This window comes from Carcharodon carcharias, chromosome 20 (assembly GCF_017639515.1).
Source record: "Carcharodon carcharias isolate sCarCar2 chromosome 20, sCarCar2.pri, whole genome shotgun sequence".
NCBI lineage: Eukaryota > Metazoa > Chordata > Chondrichthyes > Lamniformes > Lamnidae > Carcharodon > Carcharodon carcharias.
This window is the reverse complement of record NC_054486.1, coordinates 42,762,519-42,783,757: the sequence shown is the minus strand read 5'-3', so window position 1 is coordinate 42,783,757 and position 21,239 is coordinate 42,762,519. Positions and strand designations below refer to the sequence as shown.

Sequence of the window (21,239 nt, the reverse complement as noted above, 5' to 3'; positions counted from 1 at the left end):
GTGGCATGCAGGAGATGGAAATGAAGTTGGGGACAGGGAAGGGAATTCTAATAGGCACCATGATATATACAATGAACGGCAAGATGTCCACTGAGAGAAAGACTTGTCAGGCTAATCAGATTTTCCATATCCATGTAAAGACAGTAACATAGGCTCTAACCTTGTAAAGATGCTGCTGCTGCTCTTCTGACATCATCAGGTCATGGCTGTCCATCACTATGGATTCCATGTCAATCAGCCAATCCCAGAGCTCCTGGTATTCCAATTCAAAGTCCAGAAGGCTGGGAAGAAGAATTAAAAATGCATTATGCATTGTATTAATAAAATATATATTCCTGAATGAATGCTGAGTGGAAAATTTAATTGCTTGTTATAGAGAAAATTAAAACTTTAAACTAATCGGCAAGATTTCATTAAATTCCAATATAAGTAGATAGCACAACATGATTAATAAAATAATGTAATAATCTATCAGAGAGACAAAAACACAAACATTCTTATAATTAGACATCAGCAATGATGAACCCATGGTCATTATTTCATCATTTTTCAATGTATAGAGAAAAATACAATAAAACATATTATGGAAAATGATTGACAAAGTCAATCATTGCCTGTTTCTTGCTTTAAACCAGTTTTAACAATTTCCAATTCAATGTAGTCTTTTTCAGCACAATCTCAACTAGATAGAGGTACATCAGGTAAACAAGAGATCCAACCTACAGCCAAAGGTTTTATAAGAAGATGAAAGTATATCAGACAGACATCTTAGTTGGGCATGAGTGAGTATGCCAAACCACTCACAAGGGCTGGATGGAGCACTAGACAGGTGCTCTCCATAGACATGCTCAATGCAAAGGTGAGGCCAAAAAGTCAAAATGAGGAATTCTCAAAAAGACAGTAATCATTAAAATTCAAAGCAAGATCGTATGATTTTCAGCTAAATAAATCATTAGATTGAGGAGCTTAAAAGGATTAAAGCCCTGTTCAGTTCAAAGCACATTGTCTGAGTTAACTGAATTCTCTGGTTTACAACTCAGCTGCAGCACTCTGATGCAGTAAATGTGAAAAGTGTAGACATCAACAAGGTAATATACAATTCTCAACATATACATAAATGTTATTCCTGACATTGATGTGCATTAACAGAACTGGATGTCAAACAATCCTAAACAAAAATTAACCATTGAATTTGACTAGATTAGATGCGTCTTATTTAATAACATTTAATGGAAAGAAAAATTTTCTTCTCCAGAAAGATTTTCTGCCACATTTTAAAAGTTTCCAAAATTTGGTTCAATAAAAATAGACCAGCAAATAAAGAAGTTCTATCCTGCAACTCTAAAAAAGGAATTGTTTCTGTTACAGCTATAATGACCTGTTCAATGGGTAACAGAATTAATTCTCTGGGTTTCACATCTAAATATATATCCTAGGTAATTCATATCATGAATTTCACACAATTTTGCCTTTAGATTCAATCTGAATAATCTATTGCAGCACATTGGATTTATAGAGGCATTTTATCATTCAAATTTGTTCCAAATGCAGAGTACAAGTTCTTCTACTATAGTTCCTGAATGGAATGTTGATCTCATCAAGTATGTTCAGAAGTATATATAAATAGCTTCTCCTTCAAAGTGTGTCTCATGCATATGGCTCAACTGCACATGTATCAAATAAATTGCATGTCACAGAATCACAGTGCAGAAGAGGCCCTTCGGCCCATCGAGTCTGCACCAATACGTGAGAAACACCTGACCTACCTACCTATCCCATTTACCAGCACTTGGTCCATAGCCTTGAATGTTATGATGTGCCAAGTGCTCATCCACCACCCTCCCAGACAGCGCATTCCAGACCGTCACCACCCTCTGGGTAAAAAAGTTTTTCCTCACATCCCTCCTAAACCTCCTGCCCCTCACCTTGAACTTATGTCCCCTCGTGATTGATCCTTCAGCTAAGAGGAGCAGCTGCTCCCTATCCACCCTGTCCATGCCCCTCGTAATCTTGTACAGCTCGATCAGGTCACCCCTCAGTCTTGTCTGCTCCAACGAAAACAACCCAAGTCTATCCAACCTCTCTTCATAACTTAAATGTTTCATCCCAGGCAACGTCCTGGTGAATCTCCTATGCACCCCCTCCAGTGCAATCACATCCCTCCTATAATGTGGCGACCAGAAATGCACACAGCACTCCAGCTGTACAAGTACAACATGATCTCCCTACTTTTGTAATCTATGCTTCGATTGATAAAGGCAAGTGTCCCATATGCCTTTTTCACTGTCCCACTAACACGCCCCTCCACCTTCAGAGATCTATGGGCACACACGCCACGGTCCCTTTGTTCCTCAGAACTTCCTTGTGTCATGCCATTCATTGAATACTTCCTTGTCAAATTACTCCTTCCAAAGTGTATCACCTCACACTTTTCAGGGTTAAATTTCACCTGCCACCTATCTGCCCATTTGACCATCCCGTCTATATCTTTCAGTAGCCCAAGACACTCAACCTCACTGTTAACCACCCAGCCAATCTTTGTGTCATCCGCAAACTTACTAATCCTACCCCCCACATAGTCATCTATGTTGTTTATATAAATGACAAATAACAGGCGACCCAGCACAGATCCCTGTGTTATGCCACCGGACCCTGGTTTCCAGTCACTAAAGCATCCTTCTGTCATCACCCTCTGTCTCCTACAGCTAAGCCAATTTCGAATCCACCTTCTCAAATTACCCTGTATCCCATGTGCATTTGCCTTCTTTGTAAGTCTCCCATGTGGAAACATGTCAAAGGCTTTGCTGAAATCCATATAAACTGCATCAACTGCACTACTTTCATCTATACACCTGGTCACCTCCTCAAAACATTCAATCAAATTTGTTAGGCATGTCCTCCCTCTGACTCCCTCCATGCTGACTATCCCTGATCAAACCTTGCCTCTTCAAGTGGAGATAGATTCTCTCCCTCAGAATTTTCTCCAATAGTTTTCCTACCACTGACGTGAGACTCACTGGTCTATAGTTCCCTGGCTTCTCTCTGCAACCCTTCTTAAATAGCAGAACCACATTAGCTGTTCTCCAGTCCTCTGGCACCTCCCCCGTGGCCAGAGAGGAATTAAAAATTTGGGTCAGAGCCCCTGCAATCTCCTTCCTTGCCTCCCTCAGCAGTCTGGGACACAAATCATCCGGACTTGGAGATTTGTTCACTTTTAATCCTGCCAACACCTCCAATACCTTGTCACTCCCTATATCAATTTGCTCATGAACCTCGCAGTCTCTCTCCCCAAGTTCGATACCTTCATCCTCATTCTCTTGGGTGAAGACAGATGTGAAGTATTCGTTCAACACTCTACCGATGTCCTCTGGCTCCACCCATAGATTGCCCCCTTGGTCCCTAATGGGCCCTACTCTTTCCCTGGTTATCCTCTTCCCATTGATATACTTATAGAATATCTTGGGATTTTCCCTACTTTTACCAGCCAGAGCGTTCTCATACCCCCTCTTTGCTCTCTAATTGCTTTCCTAAGCTCCACCCTGCACTTCTTGTACTTCACTAATGCCTTCGCTGATTTGCTTCTCTTGTACCTGCTGAAAGCCTCTCTTTTCCTTCTCATTGTATCCTGAATATCTCTGGTCATCCATGATTCTCAGGGCATGTTACTCCTTTCTATCACCCCAGAGGGAACAAGTTGAGCCTGTACCCTCCCCATTTCATTTTTGAATGCCCCCCACTGCCCCTCTGTAGATTTCCCCACAAGTAGCTGTTCCCAGTCTACCTTGGCCAGATCCTACCTTATTTTACTAAAATCCGCTCTCCCCCAATCCAAAACTTTTTTTTTGCAACTTGTCTATTTCTTTATCCATAACAAGCTTAAATTGTATCATGTGTTCATGTGTTCAGTAAAGTTTTGATATGACACAGTTTAGGTTGGATTTTGAATTAGTGGCTCTAATTTATAATCTAACATTTTGCAAATGGTTGTTATTTAAAAAACTGAATTAAATAATTTCTAAAGAAAATATTAAGAAAAATAAATGAGAATTGCAAGAAATATCATTTCATGTTATTTGAAAAATATTCTAGTGCTTAATCAATTTCTGCATTCCATGGATCATCTCCATTTCTTTTTTTAATTCTTTCATTGGGATATGGGCATCACTGGCAAGGGCACCATTTATTGCCCATCCCTAACTGCCGTTGAAATAAAGGCCATTTCAGAAAGCAGCTAAGAGTCAACCACATTGTTGTGAGTCTGGAGTCACATGTAGGCCAGACCTGGTAAGGATGGCAGATTTCCTTCCCTAAGCAACCTGGGTGAATCAGATGGGTTTCGTGAACCAGATGGGTTTCATGGTCACCATTACTGAGACTAGCTTTATATTCCAGATTTATTAATTGAATTTAAGTTCCTCCAGCTGCTGTAATGGGTTTTGAACCCATTTCCTCAGGACATTAGTTTCCTTAAGCTTGGATCTTCCTTAAGCTTTAACAACACTTTCAAAGTTAAGTACAAGCCTTACCTTCTTCATTTTTTCACTTAGCTGATTAATACAGGCAGTAAATGAGACACACAGACTCAGGCCTGGATATTTCAGATGGCGGGGTTTCCCACCCTGCCATTCAAAGAGTTGGTGGGGAACACATCCTCGCCGACACTGCTTGCCCCACATATAATTTCATGCTCAAATGAGATGAATTGGCTGCAGGTGGGACTTACGCCCCTCACTCTGGAGGAAATCACCCCTTAGAGAGCTGCCAGCCAATCTTATTGGCTGATAGCTCTCTAGTTCCTGCAGCGACAGAACGTACAGTGGACAGAAGTGGAAGTTCATTAACTCCACCCCTAATTCTTGGGAGTGCATGGAAAGGTGAGTTTTTGGGGTCTCACATCAGGGAGGGTAGGAAAGGCCTGAGGGGGTGGATAGTGAGGTGTTGGGGGAGAGGCCGGGGTGGGGGTAGGGAGGTCCAGCTGCTTCAGACCTTAAGGCGGAGGCACCGGTAGTTAGGAGGGGGCTTCACACTACTCTCTCCCTGCCCAAGGTCTAAACCCAATCATTTTCAGATTTCCCCTCGGGAAATCCTCCCGCTAGCCTAAAAATTGAGGCTGGGTGGGGGAAAGCCCATAATTGGTCAAGAATTGGCCACTTAAGCACCTCAATTAAGGCAAGGGTGGGCAGCCCATCTGAGGCCTTGCCTATCCCAGCTTAAAATTGCAGAGGTTGGGCAGGTGGGAACCCAGTGGGAAGCCCATTTGAGCTATTTCATGCTACCCCGCCAGCAGGTTTTTAGGCAGGGGCAGTGTGAAATTCAGGCCTTTGTGCAATCCCCAATCTATGCTGTGTTAGCTGGTTTTAGATGGGGTGTTTATAAGGGAGCTAAGGTTAGTTTTAGTGCCACTTGGATAGCAAGGAGAATATTGACATCTCCCTCAGTGATAAGTGACCCCTGCTCTGTCAGGCTTGGTCAGGCTTGGGTGTGGTGGACTTCACAGTGGAATAGCCTGTTGACACCAGTTACTAGGCAGGATCATGAGGAACGATGAGGGGCTGGAAGGCAAATTCAACCCTCCTCCAAGCAAGTTTCCAATTTAATTACCAGGACAGCTATCAAGTTAAAGAAAAGTACTCCTTCACAATGGCAGTGGGAACAATTCATTCATCTCGACCAACTTTTACACATCTTCTAGTGACTAGCTCATGAGTGATAGGATCATTCGCTTGGGAGCTTGTCAAGCAATAGAGAGTAATGCAAGGAGATAAACGAGGACCAAAATAACCATTTTTCTTTACGTATTGTTTGTATAGCTTATTATCATTAGCCAACTGCCAGAACTTCTGTGACAATGCTCCATATCTCTTTAAGGCAGGGACTTGAACCTGGTTGTGTTTCAGACTATCCATGTTTGCTTTTTTATTGACTTGTTGTGTACTGTAGCTGCATCATGGCTTCAGGTTGAGGATTCAAAGTTTAGTTCATCTGCCTTTTGATGGCCCTTTATAGCTATTCTTCAGAAACAGGTGGCCTTTTGGCATGGCATGAAAGGAAGAACAACACCGAGGTAGGCGCAGTAGAAAAAAGAAACACCTCCTGTAAATATACATATGTGCACACTGTAAAACCACCTTTTGTCTTGGAGTCCATTGTTCCAATGAATGTCATTTGAAGGCTAGTTTGCAGTGGGAGACAGTTCCTTTTCTGCTTCCTTACTGAACTACTGCCACTTTCAGTATACCTCTTATGAAATATCCACAAAGGAGCAGAATAGTCATTGAACTCTGTCGGAAAGATATCCCCTAGCTGGTTTTCTTCTTCTGCATGATTTCCTCTTACAGCTTTTCTAGCCTCTGTTTTAAGGATTCAGATCGGGATGCAAGTAGAAAACTCCTGTGGTAAGTGTTTCATGACAGAAACAAAGAACCTGCATTTATCCAGTGCCTTTTATGATTTCAGTCCCAAAGCCTATTACAACCAGTGAAATATGTTTTAAGTGCAGCCATTCTTGTAATATAGGGAAACAGAATAGCTAATTTGTGAAAAGCAAGGCTCCACAAACAGGACTGAAATGTTAGCTCAGATTATGTGGTCAAATCTTTGGAATGGGCTTGAACCCATAACCCATGAGTGGGCAGAAAAAGACCTTTCTGCCTGAAACTGTAGAAAGGCAGTTCACAGAATCCTTTCTTAGCAGCATAGTGGAGAAAATACTTCACTTAATTGCTTCAGTCAAAATTGATGCTTGAGAGAAAGTTTGAGGAGATTCAAAGTCTATGAATTCAGTCACTTCCTTGCTTGATAAGCTCTGCATGTGGTTAACTTACCTGTCTGTTCTGCAGACTTACCAATTTAGGTGCAATTCTGCTATTAATATTGTAAAGTCAGGGGACAGCAGTTTTTGCCTTCATCATCCTGTCGCTTGTATATATGCAGAACCTTGCGGGTGGGCTTATCTTTGGCCAGTGCCCAGTATCACTAGAATTTAGTCCACATGATAGAATGGATATAACTGGTGTACCTGATTTACAATCCAAAATATGGCCCTACACCATACTACAGGTGCCCTGTCCAAAATCCAGCAGCCTTGGACTGAGACCACGCCAATTTTGGATTTTCCTGGATTTTGCACATGGGACCTGAAAGCAGGAAGGTTGCAATCATAAATGTAGAAAGAATCCCAGACTCTATCCCGCCAGTGAGACAGGCAGCTTTGTATTCGGAGAATAGGGAGGGTCTAGTGGAGGCAGATTTTAAAGCGTTGTAAAAGACTCAGGTCCTGTGGGAGGAATTGTCCCAGATTTGCATTAAGTACGGTAGTAGGCAACCGGCTGGCTGCGATGGCGGCTTCTCACGCTGTATCGTTCCAAGCCCACCACATTAATTATGCATTCCTGGGAAGCATGCTGTTTCCATGATGGGTGGACTCCCATTCACCTGCCCGCCATCACCTTGCTGCTTCATCACCCCAGGTGCCATAGCTGTGTGCACCAGATCTCAGTGCTTCTAGCCCATGACTGTTGCAGGGAAGATGTCCATGAAAGGCAAGAACACTGCAGACCTCCCAGATTTAGCGACACATCACTGGAACACCTTTTGGATGACGTGGAGGCCTCCCGGGATGTCCTCTACCCTGCTATGGCTGCAGGATGGGCAACGGGGTCAGTGCCAACGCTCTTCAAAAGCAGACAGCCACCCAGTGCCTCAAGAGGATGAATGATCTCCTCCAGTACGCCAGGGTAAGTCACTCTTCTCATTCCTCTGAACTCACACACTACAAATCCATGACACATCCACAGGGATCTCATTCACTGCCAAGGGACATCACCATTCACTCTCTCATACTCACTGTCATTGTCCTCATCCCTTCCTTGGGACCACTCACCACCCACAAATGCCAGGCACACTTATCATCTGGCCTGGCAGGCATCTTTCTTATACTCTCTATATCTATTCGTGCAGGACAAGCTGGTACACAATAAGAGGGAGAGGTCACAGACGGGTGGGTGATTGCCTGAAATCAAGGTGCTCACGGACTTTGAAAACAGAGCCATCCAGCTGGCTGGCGACAATCTGGGCTGACGGTGAGGTCGGCGATGCTCTCCCAAGTGAGGGTCCAGCAGTGCAACATACATCAGACAATTGTGCTCTGAGTGATGTGTCCTGTTTCACAGGCCACTGCCATGCGCTAATTATCTCCCCTTGCTTCTGCAGCCACATCTGCCAAACAGCTGTCAGAGTACACGACCCAGGGCCTCCAATCAAGCTCCAAAGAAACCTCTGAGGAGGAATCTGGAAGCACCCTCCCTGAAGTCCCATCACAGCATTCACCCACACCCTCCACCAGCGGAGATACACATATCTCGGTGGAACCTAGCTTTAGAATAGCCCCGGGATTACAATCTGTTCAGCACATCGCACTGTTTGATCCACAGCAGGCGGCAGCAGGGATTTCCCTGGTGCTGGAGGCCAGAAATCTGTTGAGTCCGAGTCAGATGACGAGCCTCTGGATTTGGCCATGTGGTAGTTGATGGAGCTGCAAAGGCAAACTCAGGAACACCAGGAAGGGATGTCCGCTTTATTCCTTAGATTGCAAGGCATGATGGAGAAGTCTGTCCGCCTTCACTTTGAGGTGATAGCACTGGCATGCCAACGAACCGAGGTCAACACTGGTAGGATGGCAGCCACCATGGAGACCTTGGTCCAGGACATCACTCCTGCACTGCTGCATTGTCTCAACTCCATCGCTGATGCCATAGTTAACCTCCAACAATGTGTACACAAGAGGGTTGTGGGGCAGCTCGATCTCACTCCTGCTTCCCCTTCTTCTCAAGGAAAAAGCCTAGGGCCCTCAGGCACCCATAGGGTGGAGAATCAGTGGGTGTACACCCTGGGGCCATCCATCCAGGTAATTCCAGGAACGTCCAGCCCATCTGAGTCCACTCTTCCTGTGACCTCAGCAGCTCCAGCTCCACATGCCTAGGTGGGTGCCACTACCACACAGCAGGACCCGAAAGTGGGCTAAGACCCTCCAGGGGACCACTGCCAAGGTCATCACAGACAGGGTGCTGCAGTCAGCAGGCTGCCTCCACCTCCGCTGTAGGTGTCCGGGGAGCACCAAAATGTAGTGGCAGGGTTAGGAAAGTTAAGAAGAATTAGTTGCACAGCCTGGGCATGGGTGTTGATCACTTGTACACACTGTTTACTATTGTCAATAAACTCCCAAGAATGTCTCCCTGCCTATGGCTCCTTGTTCTGATGAGCAGTGTTCATGTCACTCAGATGTGAAACCATTCTGCACAAGATAAAGACAGGTGTCTCAGTCCAGGGCCTCTTTCCTGTGCTTTGTGCAACCTTCAAACCAAAATGTTGGTCCGGCCTCACTCTCTGGACACATTATTGATGCCTGCACCTCGACAGTGCTTGCCATTGCTGCCAGACTGTTGTGGACAAGTGTCACAGAGTTCCATCATTCTCTCTGTGTGCTCTCAGCACCTTTAAGGTGGGGCTGGCCCTCATTTCTTCAGCACCTGTGACTAGTGACGCAATGTTCCTGAAGGGCTCAGGTGCTGAAGGCAGATAAAAGATCAGAGTTTCATGGCTGCGTCTCTATATGACCCTGATCATAGAGTGCAAGCGAATTGCCCTCGACCAGACAAGAATCAGACATTATCAGAGGTTATGTGAAGAACTATGGAGTGTCCTCATTGCATGCCGTCATCATTTTCCTACAATCGAGCGACTATTAGTGCCTCCACTGCCTCTCCATGACAGGAGCATTCTCACAGAGGGTATTAACACTGCCATAAGCCAGGCTGGAGTCAAATGTTCACAGATGCGATGTGAGAATCTCTGTGGTCTCCTCACTCATATCATCATCATCATTCACAAATCTAGCAGCTATGAAGGCCTCCTGAGCACGCCTGCCTCGTCTAGCCAGTGGGAAAGCCTCATCCACATCATCATCACCTTCGAGGACCTCCTCGCACTCATCCTCTTCGGCGTCCTCCTCATCTGAGGAGACCTCCAGCTCCTCCATCTCCTCCTCAACCAGCTCCTCTCCCCGTTACAGTGTCAGGTTGTAAAGGGCGCAGCAGACATCAATGATGCGTGACACCCTCTGTGGATTGTATTGCAGGGCTCCACCAGACCGGTCCAGGCACTGGAACCTCATCTTCAGCATTCCGATGGTCTGCTCCACCAAGTTGCGAGTTGCAGCATGAGCCTTATTATACCCTCACTCTGCTACAGTCTGAGGCCACTGTACATGTGTCATCAGCCATGTCCTCTGTGGGTAGCCCTTGTCCCCAAGGAACCATTCCTGCAGCTTCTGTGGACCCTGGAAGAACTCATGGATCTGTGACCAACTGAGAATGTTGGAGTTGGCACACTGTCTGGAAACCGTGCGCACAACTACAGGATGCATTTCTATTGGTCATACACCAGCTGTGCATTCAATGAATGGAAGCCCTTGCGATTGATGTGGTTGACTGTAATTTGCGATGGAGACTTGAGTGCCACATAAATGCAGTAGATCGCACTACGCTCCTGTGGGAAGCCTGAGATCTAGGCGAATCCAATCGCTCTTGCATCCTGGCTGTCCTGGTCCTGGGCGAAATGCACAAAGTTGTGTGCCCTCACAAAGATGGCATCCGTGACCTCATGGATGCATTTGTGGGTGGAGGTTTGTGGGAGCCCTGTAAGGAGCTGCTGGCATAGAAATTGAGTACCGCTGTCACTTCCACAGCCATTAGCAGTGGATGCCCTCCAGGTACCCCTGGTGCCAAATCCTGCAACAGGTGGCAGATGTGATTGACCAGTTCCCTAGACATACGCAGCTTTCGACAACACTGGTTCTCAGTCATCTGTAGGAATGAAAATCGGCATCTATAGGCCCTGAGTGTTGCTGGGCGCCAATCAGCAATGGCTTGCTGTGGCTCTTCGGCAACATGTGTAGAAGCACCAGCTACCTCTTCTTCCAGAAGGTGCTGCTCCTCGGTCTGCACAGCCAGGAGCCTCAGTCACTCTCTTCTCCATCGTCTTTGCTCTTGGTAGGCCATCAGGCATGCAGCAAATTTACCAGGCTCCATGCTGCTGATGTACTCCTCCTGCAGGATGAAAGAGAGAGAGAGCTTTTGGGTTATCATTCGCTGCTCCCAATGCAGTCTCCTTTACATTGGAGAGACCAATTGCAGACTGAGTGACCACTTTGCAGAACACCTTTGGTCTGTCCGCAAGCATGACCCAGACCTTCCTGTTGCTTGCCATTTCAACACACCATCCTGCTCTCATGCCTACATGTCTGTCCTTGGCCTGCTGCCATGTTCTAGTGAAGCCCAATGCAAACTGGAGGAACAACACCTCATTTTCCAATTGGACACTTTACAGCCTTCTGGACTTAACATTGAGTTCAGCAACTTCAGACCATGAACTCTCTCCTCTATCCTCAACTCTTTTTTACCCGCTTTTTTCAATATTCATTTTTATTTTTTAATTTTTATTTTTCATCCACTTACTTTTATTTGAAGCAGCAGGGTTAGGAAGGTTAAGAAAATGTAACTCTTTTGAGTCAACCAAATAAATGAAATTAACAAAGCTGGGGATTAAAAAGCAGCCCCTTAAAGGGAAACTGCAAAAACAAAGACAAAATTTAAAAGGAAACTTACAAACATTAATCCAAAATCAATAAAACACCGCAGTCCCCATGGTGCCCACCGAACATGGAAGGCCTCGACAGTGACGGCAGATACAGATTGGCTTCCTCTCCAGGGACACCCAGCCACGAACACAGTCATGGAAAAGAGGCAGACAGTCAGGTCGGACAACCTCCTCAATTGCCCACTGCCTGGACCTGTTAATGACTAACTTGGCCAGGCCCAGGAGCAGGTTCACGAGGAGGTCCTCCTCCCTCCCGGCCCCTCTCCACACTGAGCCCGTAGATCAGGAGTGTGGGATTGAAGTGCAAACAAAACAGAAGTATAAGGTTTCTCAAGTAACTAAAAAGGGGGCGCAGCCTACAGCAACTTACATATGGGTGGTATATAGACTCCACAAGGCCATAAAAAATGCAGGCTTCTTGGGAGTCCATGAACCGACACATCCTACGGTTGTATGAGACTGCTTCATGCAACACCCTCCACCCCAGATCCCAGATGGAAAGTGGGAGGACACCCCCATAGAGGGCCCGCCACTGGAGACCTCCGCCACCAGACGGCAACAAGGCACGCCAGGATATGTCCAGGCAGCAGTTGAGGGCAAGGAAGTGAAGCGTGTACAGCAGAAGCCCATACCCCTCCGCTCCATGCTAATGAGAATGGAGGGCATTTCTGTGAGGCAACTCAGGTTGTGGGGCAGCGGTTCCCGAGGGAGGCTTGGGGCCAATGTGGAATTCCGTCGGAACAGGGGTACGCTCAGACGGAAGACCACTGCGCACCTGCGCCACCTCGAGACCCAGGATGACATCGGGGCTGAGCTTGACCCCGTCCTAAGGTCTTGAATGGCATTGGCCGCAAGCCAAATGTCCACCGATGCACAATGCGCCAACTCCTGTGGAAGCATCCAGCCCACTGCTCCGCCACCCAGCACATCCCCAATCCTGGTCACCCCGGCAGCCACAGCCTTCCTCTCCGCCAGCCACTGAAAAGGATGGAGGGGCGGATTCCTGAGCAGCGGCTCTCTGACGATAGCCGCTACTCCTGACGGGGGAGAGCTGCGTCGTGAAATGACCATGTTCCAGATGTTGATCAGGTCCTGGTAAAAGATGGGCAATGCCTGCAAGGAGCCACGAAGGCCCCTCAGGTCTATAAACTGGAGCTACACGTCATAATTCAGGCCATGCACCTGGTGGAAGAAATACGTCACCAGGGCAACTATCTCGGAGGGGGCTCAATGTAAAGGTATTGCTGCAGGGCCTGAAGGCAGAAAGTCAGCATTTGAGTGCATAGGCACACCAGCACCTGACCACCCTCCTTAAGCGGGAGACTCAGAACCTCAGCAGCAACCCAGTGCAGCCTTTTATCCCAGAAGAAGTCGACAAGCATTCTCTGGACTTTTGTCACAAAGTCCGGTGGAGGGGTCAAAGTGACCAGTCGGAACCACAACATAGCGGCAATCGGCTGGTTCAAGATCAGAACTCGACCCCAGTAAGACAGCACTCAGAGCAGTCCTGTCCAGTGCCGCAGGCGAATGGTGACTTTGGCCTCCAGCTTCTGCCAGTTCACCAGCCAGGATTCCTCAGCAGGGCAGAGGTGGACCCCCAGGTAGAAGAAGCTGGTCCTGATCCAGGTGAAAGGCCTGAGCTCCTTGGGTAGGGGATCCATCTGCCACTAACCGACCAGGAGCCCAGAACACTTGTCCCAGTTGCCCCTGGCAGAGGACATGGCAGAGTAGACATCCTGGCACTTGCGCATCCTGCACAGGTCAGCCAGGTTGGTGAACATGAGGAGTATGTCACTGGCTTAAGCTGAAAGGACAACCCTGATGCCCAGCCCACACAGAACCAACCCCGACAACCTCCTCCGCAAGAGGCACAGGAAAGGTTCCATGCAGATAGAATACAATTGGCCAGACAGGGGGCAGCCCTGATGCACCCCTCTCCCAAAGCGAAGGGGCACCGTCAGGGACGCATTAACCTTAACTAGACACTCTGTGGCAGCATACAGAAGTCAGATCCTGGCGATGAAATGTGATCCGAACCTGAATGCTCACAGTGTCCTGAATAAATATTTGTGATCCACCCTATCAAATGCCTTCTCCTGGTCAAGAGACAGGAAGACGCTCGACAGACCAGTCCTCTGGGAAAAGTAGATAATGTCCCGGACCAGATGGATGTTATGAAAGATGGTATGGCCCAGGATCTTGCAGGGCTGATCAGGGTGGATCATGTGGTCCAGCACAGTGCCAAGGTGAGAAGAAATTCTCCTGGCAAAGATCTTGTAACCTGTGCTGAGGAGGGAGGCCAGGCATCAGTTCTTAAGTTGGCGGAGATCCCTCTTCTTAGGCAATGACGGCCCTGCGCCACAAGAGGGGCATCTCCCTGGTAGCGATACTGTCCCCCAGGACACCCATGTAGTTGTTCCCCAGGACATCCCAGAACATCCTGAAGAATTCCACGATCATCCCATCCAGCCCAGGGATTTGCCCCTGGAGAGGCTGTCGAGGGCACCGGTCAACTCCCCCAGACTTATAGGGGAGTCAAGTTTTCCGATGCCCTCCGAGCCGACCTGCAGCAGGTCCTCCCACAAAACTCTGTGAGCATCCTCACTAGATGGATCTGGAGAGAAGAGGGCAGTGTAGTAGGATTTGGCAATGGCCCTAATACTTTCCGGATCTGAGGCAAGGGATCCATCGTTGGCCGGCAGTGTAAGGAGCTGCTGACAGACCCCATACCTTTTTTCCAGTGAGTAGAGGAAGGGGGAGCCATGGTCCAGGTCCTTAAGTCCTGCAGCGCGTCCTTCTTCTCTTTGCACACCAGCCTTAGGGCCGGGTCCGCGTCGGGCTGACGGAGATGTGCCTGCAGTTCGAGCACCACCTTCTCCAACTCCTCGACCCTGGATTTCCGCCTCTTTGTCGACTCCCTCACGTACTCCTGACAGAAGATTTGGACATCAGCCTTGCCCACGTCCCACCATAGCCTCGAGGAGGGGAATCCTCCCCGCTTCCTTCTCCAGCCGGCCCAGAAACAATGGACCGAGTCCAGGAACTGTTCATCCTCCAACAGCAGGTTGTTAAAGTGCCAGTACACAGACCCTGTCCCAGCACAGAACGGAGTGAGCTCTGCCCACACCAGTTGGTTGTCTGTGCACGGCACCTGCTGCACAGAAGCTAACGGAGCACAGGACACGTACATCCTCGAAACGTAAAGGCGGTCGAGTCTGGACGCTCTGACTCCAGGTGACACGAAATCGAAAACATTGGAGTCAGGATGGAGATGTTGCCAGACGTCCACCAAGTCGAAGGACCCAACCAGGTCCCGCAACTTACTCACACCTAGTGTGCGGTGCTGGGCTGAGACGGTCCTTGGCCTTGAGGGTACAGTTGAAACCCCCCCACCGAGGACGATGCACTCGCCTGTATTGATGGAGCCAAGATGATTGGACACTTCATCAAAGAAGCTTGCTTGCTGCTGTGTGCCCAGTGGAGTGGATACGTTCACTAAATGAAGTGCCGCAACCACTAAGCGCATGGTAATGTGTGGCAATGGCTCCTTGAACCCCAAAATCTCTGGTTGAAAATGTGGGGCCAACAAGATAGCTGCCCCGCCAGAATTGGAGGCTAGGTGACTCATGTAGAGTAAACCACCCCTTGCCACTCCAGGAGCCACATAGCTTTGTCTCCTGGAATGGTTTGGGTTTAATGCAGGAAGCACACTGCATACTTCCCATCCCTGAGGACCGAGAAGTTCTGGAAACTGTGCTGTGCATCCCTGCTGCCATTGATGTTGAGGCTCTGGAAGTTTTCATTGTCAGAAGTTTTTGCTACCATCACCATGCCTAGTGTAAGAAGGAGAGGACTGTTTTAATCTTTCCTCTCCTTCAGGAGCCCAGCGAGAAATGTATGGACCCTCCACTTAGCATTCTGGTCCAGCCCAGGGACATTGAGGGCCTCGCGGGTGGACCAGAACACAAGAGGAAAAGAATGCCTCCTTCCCCTTTCTTGGTGACCGTGATTACTCGCTAAAAAATCCCGGAGCTCCCATAAAGGGGTAAGGGGAGAATGGGTGGGGGGACTCAGGAGATCCACCATGTCACCCGACAATGACTCTTAGTCGTTCCCGGTACTCACCACCAAAACCCCATCCTCCTCCAGGATGTCACCTCCAGCTTCCAACCTCTTTCCCATATTGAGTATGGGGGCTGGTTCGGAGCTGCCAGGTTGCTCCGCCTCCACCTTGATCCCATCCCCAGGGTCAAGGGCAAAAACAAGGAGGAGTGGAGGGAGAGGGAGAAAAGGAATGGGAGACACAGTAGGGAAAGGGTAAAGGGTGCAGGGTGGGTGTCACTCGGTGGAGTGGAGTGGGGGGTGGGGGCTTCGCTGGTCTTCCTGTAGGGTGAGGACGATGTCTTCATCAGGCAGCTCGCACTGCCTGGTACAAAGCAATCGGCATGGTCCATCTTCACCAGGCAGCACCGGTTACCTGGGTTTAGACACTGACAAAGTGACGGGATGGGGTGGGGGTGGGGTTCCACACACACCCCTTCTCCCCAATCCTCTGCAAATGTCTTCTTTCCTCCCCCCAGCAAAGCACAAGTTTGTTTTCTGTCCCCACCAAACAAATGTCCAGACACCCACCTCAGGTGTTATTTAAGGTAAAGTCCTGGCCTCCCTGTCCTGTAGCACCTCCTCTCTCTCTCCTCCAATTCTTCAGGCCCCTCAATAGGCCTCAGGCCTAGCAGGCCTCATCGCCTTTATCCTTGCCTTCAAGGACCTCATCCTCATCATTCCCTTTGACGTCCTCATTGGAGGAGACGTGCAGCTCTTCCATCTCACCCTCAGCCAGGTCCTCCCCACTTTGCAGCACCAAGTTGCGGGGCGTGCAGCAAGTGACAATGATGAGCGACACCCTCTGGGGACTGGATTGCAGTGCTCCACCTGACCAGTCGAGCCACCGGAACCTCATTTTCAAAATGCCTTTCATTTGCTCCACCAAAGTCCAGGTTGTGGAATGAGTCCCGTTATACCTTAGCTCTGCTGCAGTCTGAGGCCACCATACAGATGTCATCAACCACGTCCTCTGCGGGTAGCCCTTGTCCTTGTCCCAAGGAGCCAACACTGCAGCCTCTTTGGACCCTGGAAGATGTCAGGGATCAGAGACCTGTTAAGGATGTTGGAGATGTGGACAGTCCTTGGGAATCATGTGCAGATCTGCAGGATGCATTTGTGGTGGTCGCACACCACCTGAACATTCAATGAGTGGAAGCCCTTGCAGTTGATGTAGTTGGCTGCTGGTTGCTATGGAGTACAGTCGATGTCACCCTGCACCTGTAAAAACCTGAGATGTGCACAAACCCAGTGCTCTTGCTTCCTGGCTTTCTGATCCCGGAGGAAATACACAAAGTTCTGTGCTTTGTGAAGATGGCGGTCTGTGGCCTCCCGGATACACTTGTGAGATTCTGCACAGATCACCTGTGGAGCCTTGGAAGGAGCCACTGACGTAAATATCGTGCACCACAGTCACTTTCATGGCCACTGACAGTGGCTGCCCTCCATGTCCCTTTTGCACCAAATCCTGCAGCAGATAGCATATGTGCAACATCAGTTTCCTAGATATGCACAGTCTTCGGCAACAATGGTTCTTGGTTAACTGCAGGAATGACAAGCACCATTTATAGACCCTGGTTCTAGTGAGGCACCTACGAGTGACGGCCTGCTGTGGATCTTCGGCTGTGTGTGTAGCAGGCCCTGCCGCCCCTTCATCTTGATGGAGGTTCTCCTCCCTTTGTTGAGCCAGGTACCTCTGCTGCTCTCCTCCTCTTCTTCTTTTCTGCTTCCTGTAAGCCATAAGGCATACTGCTAAATCACTGGACTCCAAGATCCTAATGCTCTCCTCCTGTAGGATCAAAGAGAGAGACTCATGGTTAGCATAGGTGGCCCAAGATTCTCTCTTGGTTAGGTCTGAAAGCCCCTTCACACTTGCAGGAGAGTGCTGGCCTTGCATGGCCAGTATGTAGTGCGCTCATTGGCTGTCCGAAAGGCCAACAACCTCTGCCCCACACCACTTGACTGATTGGCAAATGTTTTGCTCACTGAACTGCAGGCTGTGCTCTCAGCTCAGGCGCAGGCATTCTTCTAACATGCACTGCAAGGCTGCACTGTTAGCTTGAACATAATAGATATTGGTCCAAGCCTTAATAAAGACATTGCAAGAGGCTTTGAGCACCTCCACCAGTGACTGTGCCATGGCCGCCTTTCACGAGGGGATTCTACAACTTGCCCAGTCGGCCAATTGCTCCGCTGACCCCTAAAACACACATTAATTTATAGTCTGTGCCTGAGGGGTAAAAAGTTCTGGAGTATTTTGTGGCACTTTCATGCTTTTGCATTGCTTGAAGGGGCAGTAAAGTTTCAGAGGCCCAACTCTAAGCATGTCAATGAAGCTGCTGCTGAACGGTCTCAGTTGCAGAAGAACGCTCACTTTTGACAAGCTTGTCCATGTGCATGGCTGCTTCCCTCGCTTCACCTCGCCCAACCCAAGTACTTCCTTCAGTCTGTGCTGCCTGGCTTCCCCAAGCTCCCAACACTCCCCCTTCCCCAGCCTGACCCACAATGGAGCCCTTGCCCTGGCACCACACTGAAAGCCAGCCTTTGACTTGCCTGTGCCCTCTGCGAATGTGCAGATGTCTTGATGTCTTACAGGTGATGCTTGCAAACGCTGCGCAAGGGTGTGCACTCACCTCTCAGTTCACTTCGAAGTTCAGGTCACCATGTGCGCGCCTTTTAAAGGCAGCCGTGAAGTCACGCCGACGTGGGCAGCAGATTTGACATGGGGGGATGATTCTGGTGAGCAAGGCTTATAATGAAATGCCAAAGTATTGAAATTAAGTTCCTGATGTGTGGTGGTGGGAAACGTGGCCTGCCACTAACAGGTGGAGTGGATGCTCACAAACTGGTTTCACGATGGCATGAAACTAATTTTAGATTTTTGGCCTTCTCGCCATATTGTCCGCTGCCTTCCATGACACCCGACGCCAATGAGGCCAGAAAATTCTGGCCTCAGTATTTATGAAATCGAAGGATTAAATTGAATATCAAAAATGTCTGGTTTTTGGACAGCCAGATTTTGGACATCAAACCTATACATCTTCAGGGTGTCACCTGTGGCACAGTGGTAGCTCTCTAGCCTCTGAGTCAGAGGGTTGTGTGTTTAAAACTCACTCCATAGACTTGAGTTAAGTTGATGCTCCAGCAGAGCACTGAGATAAGTTGTTAAACTAAGCACTTATTTGGCTTTTGGGTGGACATAAAACATCTCACAACACTAAGTGAAGATGAGCAGCAGAGTTGTCCTGACCAATATTTATCTTTCAATCAACTTTACTGAAGCAGATTTTCTGATCATGACCATATTGCTGTTTGTGGGAACTTGGTGTGCACAAAGTTTGCTTTTGCATTTCCTCCATTATGATAGTGACTACAATAATCATTAATTGACTGTAAGGCACTGTGTGACATCCTGAAATTATGAAAGGCGCTATATAAATGCAAATCTTTCTTTCTCTTACACCACTTTTGTTGCTCAAAGTACTGGAATTCTGAGCCCTATATAATCTCTTCTTAAAATAAATCTAATAATCTATTCCAAAATATAAACATATGGGAGAGAAGGAACAGAGTTGCTCCAGTTGGTATGTGTAGTGTAATCATAATTATGTTCTTTTTGAATGCACTGATGATGATGCAATGTGTAGAGACCAGAGCAATTCTTTCCCATGTGGGTGCACAGATTATGTGACTTTGGATACAGGTTTTATGTGTTTTTATTCCATTCAGTAATGGAGCTATATTCAACGTATAACGCAGGTCCCTTGGAAATACCTGGAATGCAATTGGGCTAAACATGATTATGTTTTCTCAGCAATACAGGCCACTTGTTATTCTCCCTCCTGTTGTTGAAACACTCTGAGGTATAAGACATCAAGATGGAGAAAATCCAAATGTTCAAAGCCAATTTAAACAGCATCGATTTTGGAGTTCCTAAGCACAGTATAATTATAGATTATTTTGCTAAAAATATATAAACAGAATGAGTAAAGAAATTGAGAATGTAATATTAAGCTCAGCAAACTCCTGTGTCTATCAACACATATTCAAAGGTTTTGGGGGCCTATGAAATGGTATTTAAGACCTACCTTCAAGTTTGTAACTTTATCGGTTTTAACATCTTGGGTAAGCTTACTAAATTAAATAAGGCCTGATAAGGGCTCACTGCAGAATGACACAGTACATTTAAATCATAAAGATAGCTGTATATTAATGTGTACTTAACTACAGTCATGTGATGTAGTTCATGAAATAGTTAACTCAGGTGATTATAGATTAAATAAAATTAATTATATTAATATCAATAAATTCTGTACCTGTAAGTATCTACCCGATTAACTTTTGACATTGCAGCAAATTCTTGTTTTCTATTGTTGCTGTTCGTGTACTGCTCACTATAAAGCTTCAGTGACATCTGTTCTACAGCATCTCTCCTGGTCTCTAAGTTGATAAGCTGTATTTCTCCCTAGAAACAAAGGTGCATGTAATCAATAAACATAAATAGCTCAGCATTCATCAACAGCTCAGGATATTCCCTGTAATCTTAATCTCCAATGCAGGGATTCCATATACTATCCTTTGAGAATTCTGTTAACATGTGGGCATTGCATCAAAAAAATGGCATATTTAGATTTTTTCACAAAATGAGTAATGTATTCTCACTCCCTTGTGTGCTATTCAACTGTATAATTTTACAGAAGGCAGGCTCACATTTAGCAAGATCCAAATGAAACTCAGTGGGTTAACAATTAAGGTTGCTTACAATTTCTTGTCTCCAAGGCAAGTCAGGGCAAAGTGTGGGAGTGATTTTACAATGTCAGAATTGTGTTCATTCGGATGCTATTACAATACTATTCATTCAACTTTATGCCACCAGAGTTTCAAGGGCTTAGATCACTTAATTCTAGCAGTACATCTCTCTCGCATAGCCGATTGTTGCAAATTACAGGCAGAAGCAATTTACAACAATCACCTTGTAGTCTATGACAGATTTTTTCAGCTAATCCAACAGCACTTCTACAGTTATTAATATTTTACCTGCAATGTTTTCCATTCCGATTCAATTCTTTACTTTTAAAATCTGGCTTTAGACCACAAACCTTTCCCCAATAGCATTCATTAGCATTCCCAATTCGGGCAAAATGTGTTCCATAGCCTCTGTTCAAATCACAATTAATTTACCCATATCCCAGGGTACTTACATCCCAAGATATTGCTGCAATGGTTTTCAACATGAATACAAAACAAATCACAGTAAAAATAATCAAAATTGCAACCTTTTAAAAAATCTCAGCTGTATTCTATCTACATTGTGACGATGCTGTCAACCTGTTTCTTGCGTCAAATCTGTGGATTTTTGTGATTTCCTCCCCATGCTGAATGTTGTTCCTGTAGCTAGAACAGTGGACAGACAAACCTATCTTCAATCCTCCCTCAGCTAACAAGCCTCCATAGATACCATTAGCATAGAAACATTGAAACAG

General features: G+C 47.0%; 1 protein-coding gene across 5 annotated transcripts in view; it reads right to left on the bottom strand.

Moving 5' to 3' along the window:
• Nucleotides 1–21,239, bottom strand: part of akap6 (A kinase (PRKA) anchor protein 6) — a 527,594-nt gene that overhangs the window by 159,628 nt on the left and 346,727 nt on the right. For all 5 annotated transcript variants that reach the window (XM_041214722.1, XM_041214723.1, XM_041214726.1 and 2 more), the window contains exons 7-8: nucleotides 20,073–20,221; nucleotides 161–281 (exon numbers count right to left, since the gene is read on the bottom strand). In XM_041214722.1, the coding sequence (XP_041070656.1) occupies nucleotides 161–281; nucleotides 20,073–20,221 (270 nt within the window). The remainder of the gene's footprint in view (nucleotides 1–160; nucleotides 282–20,072; nucleotides 20,222–21,239) is intronic.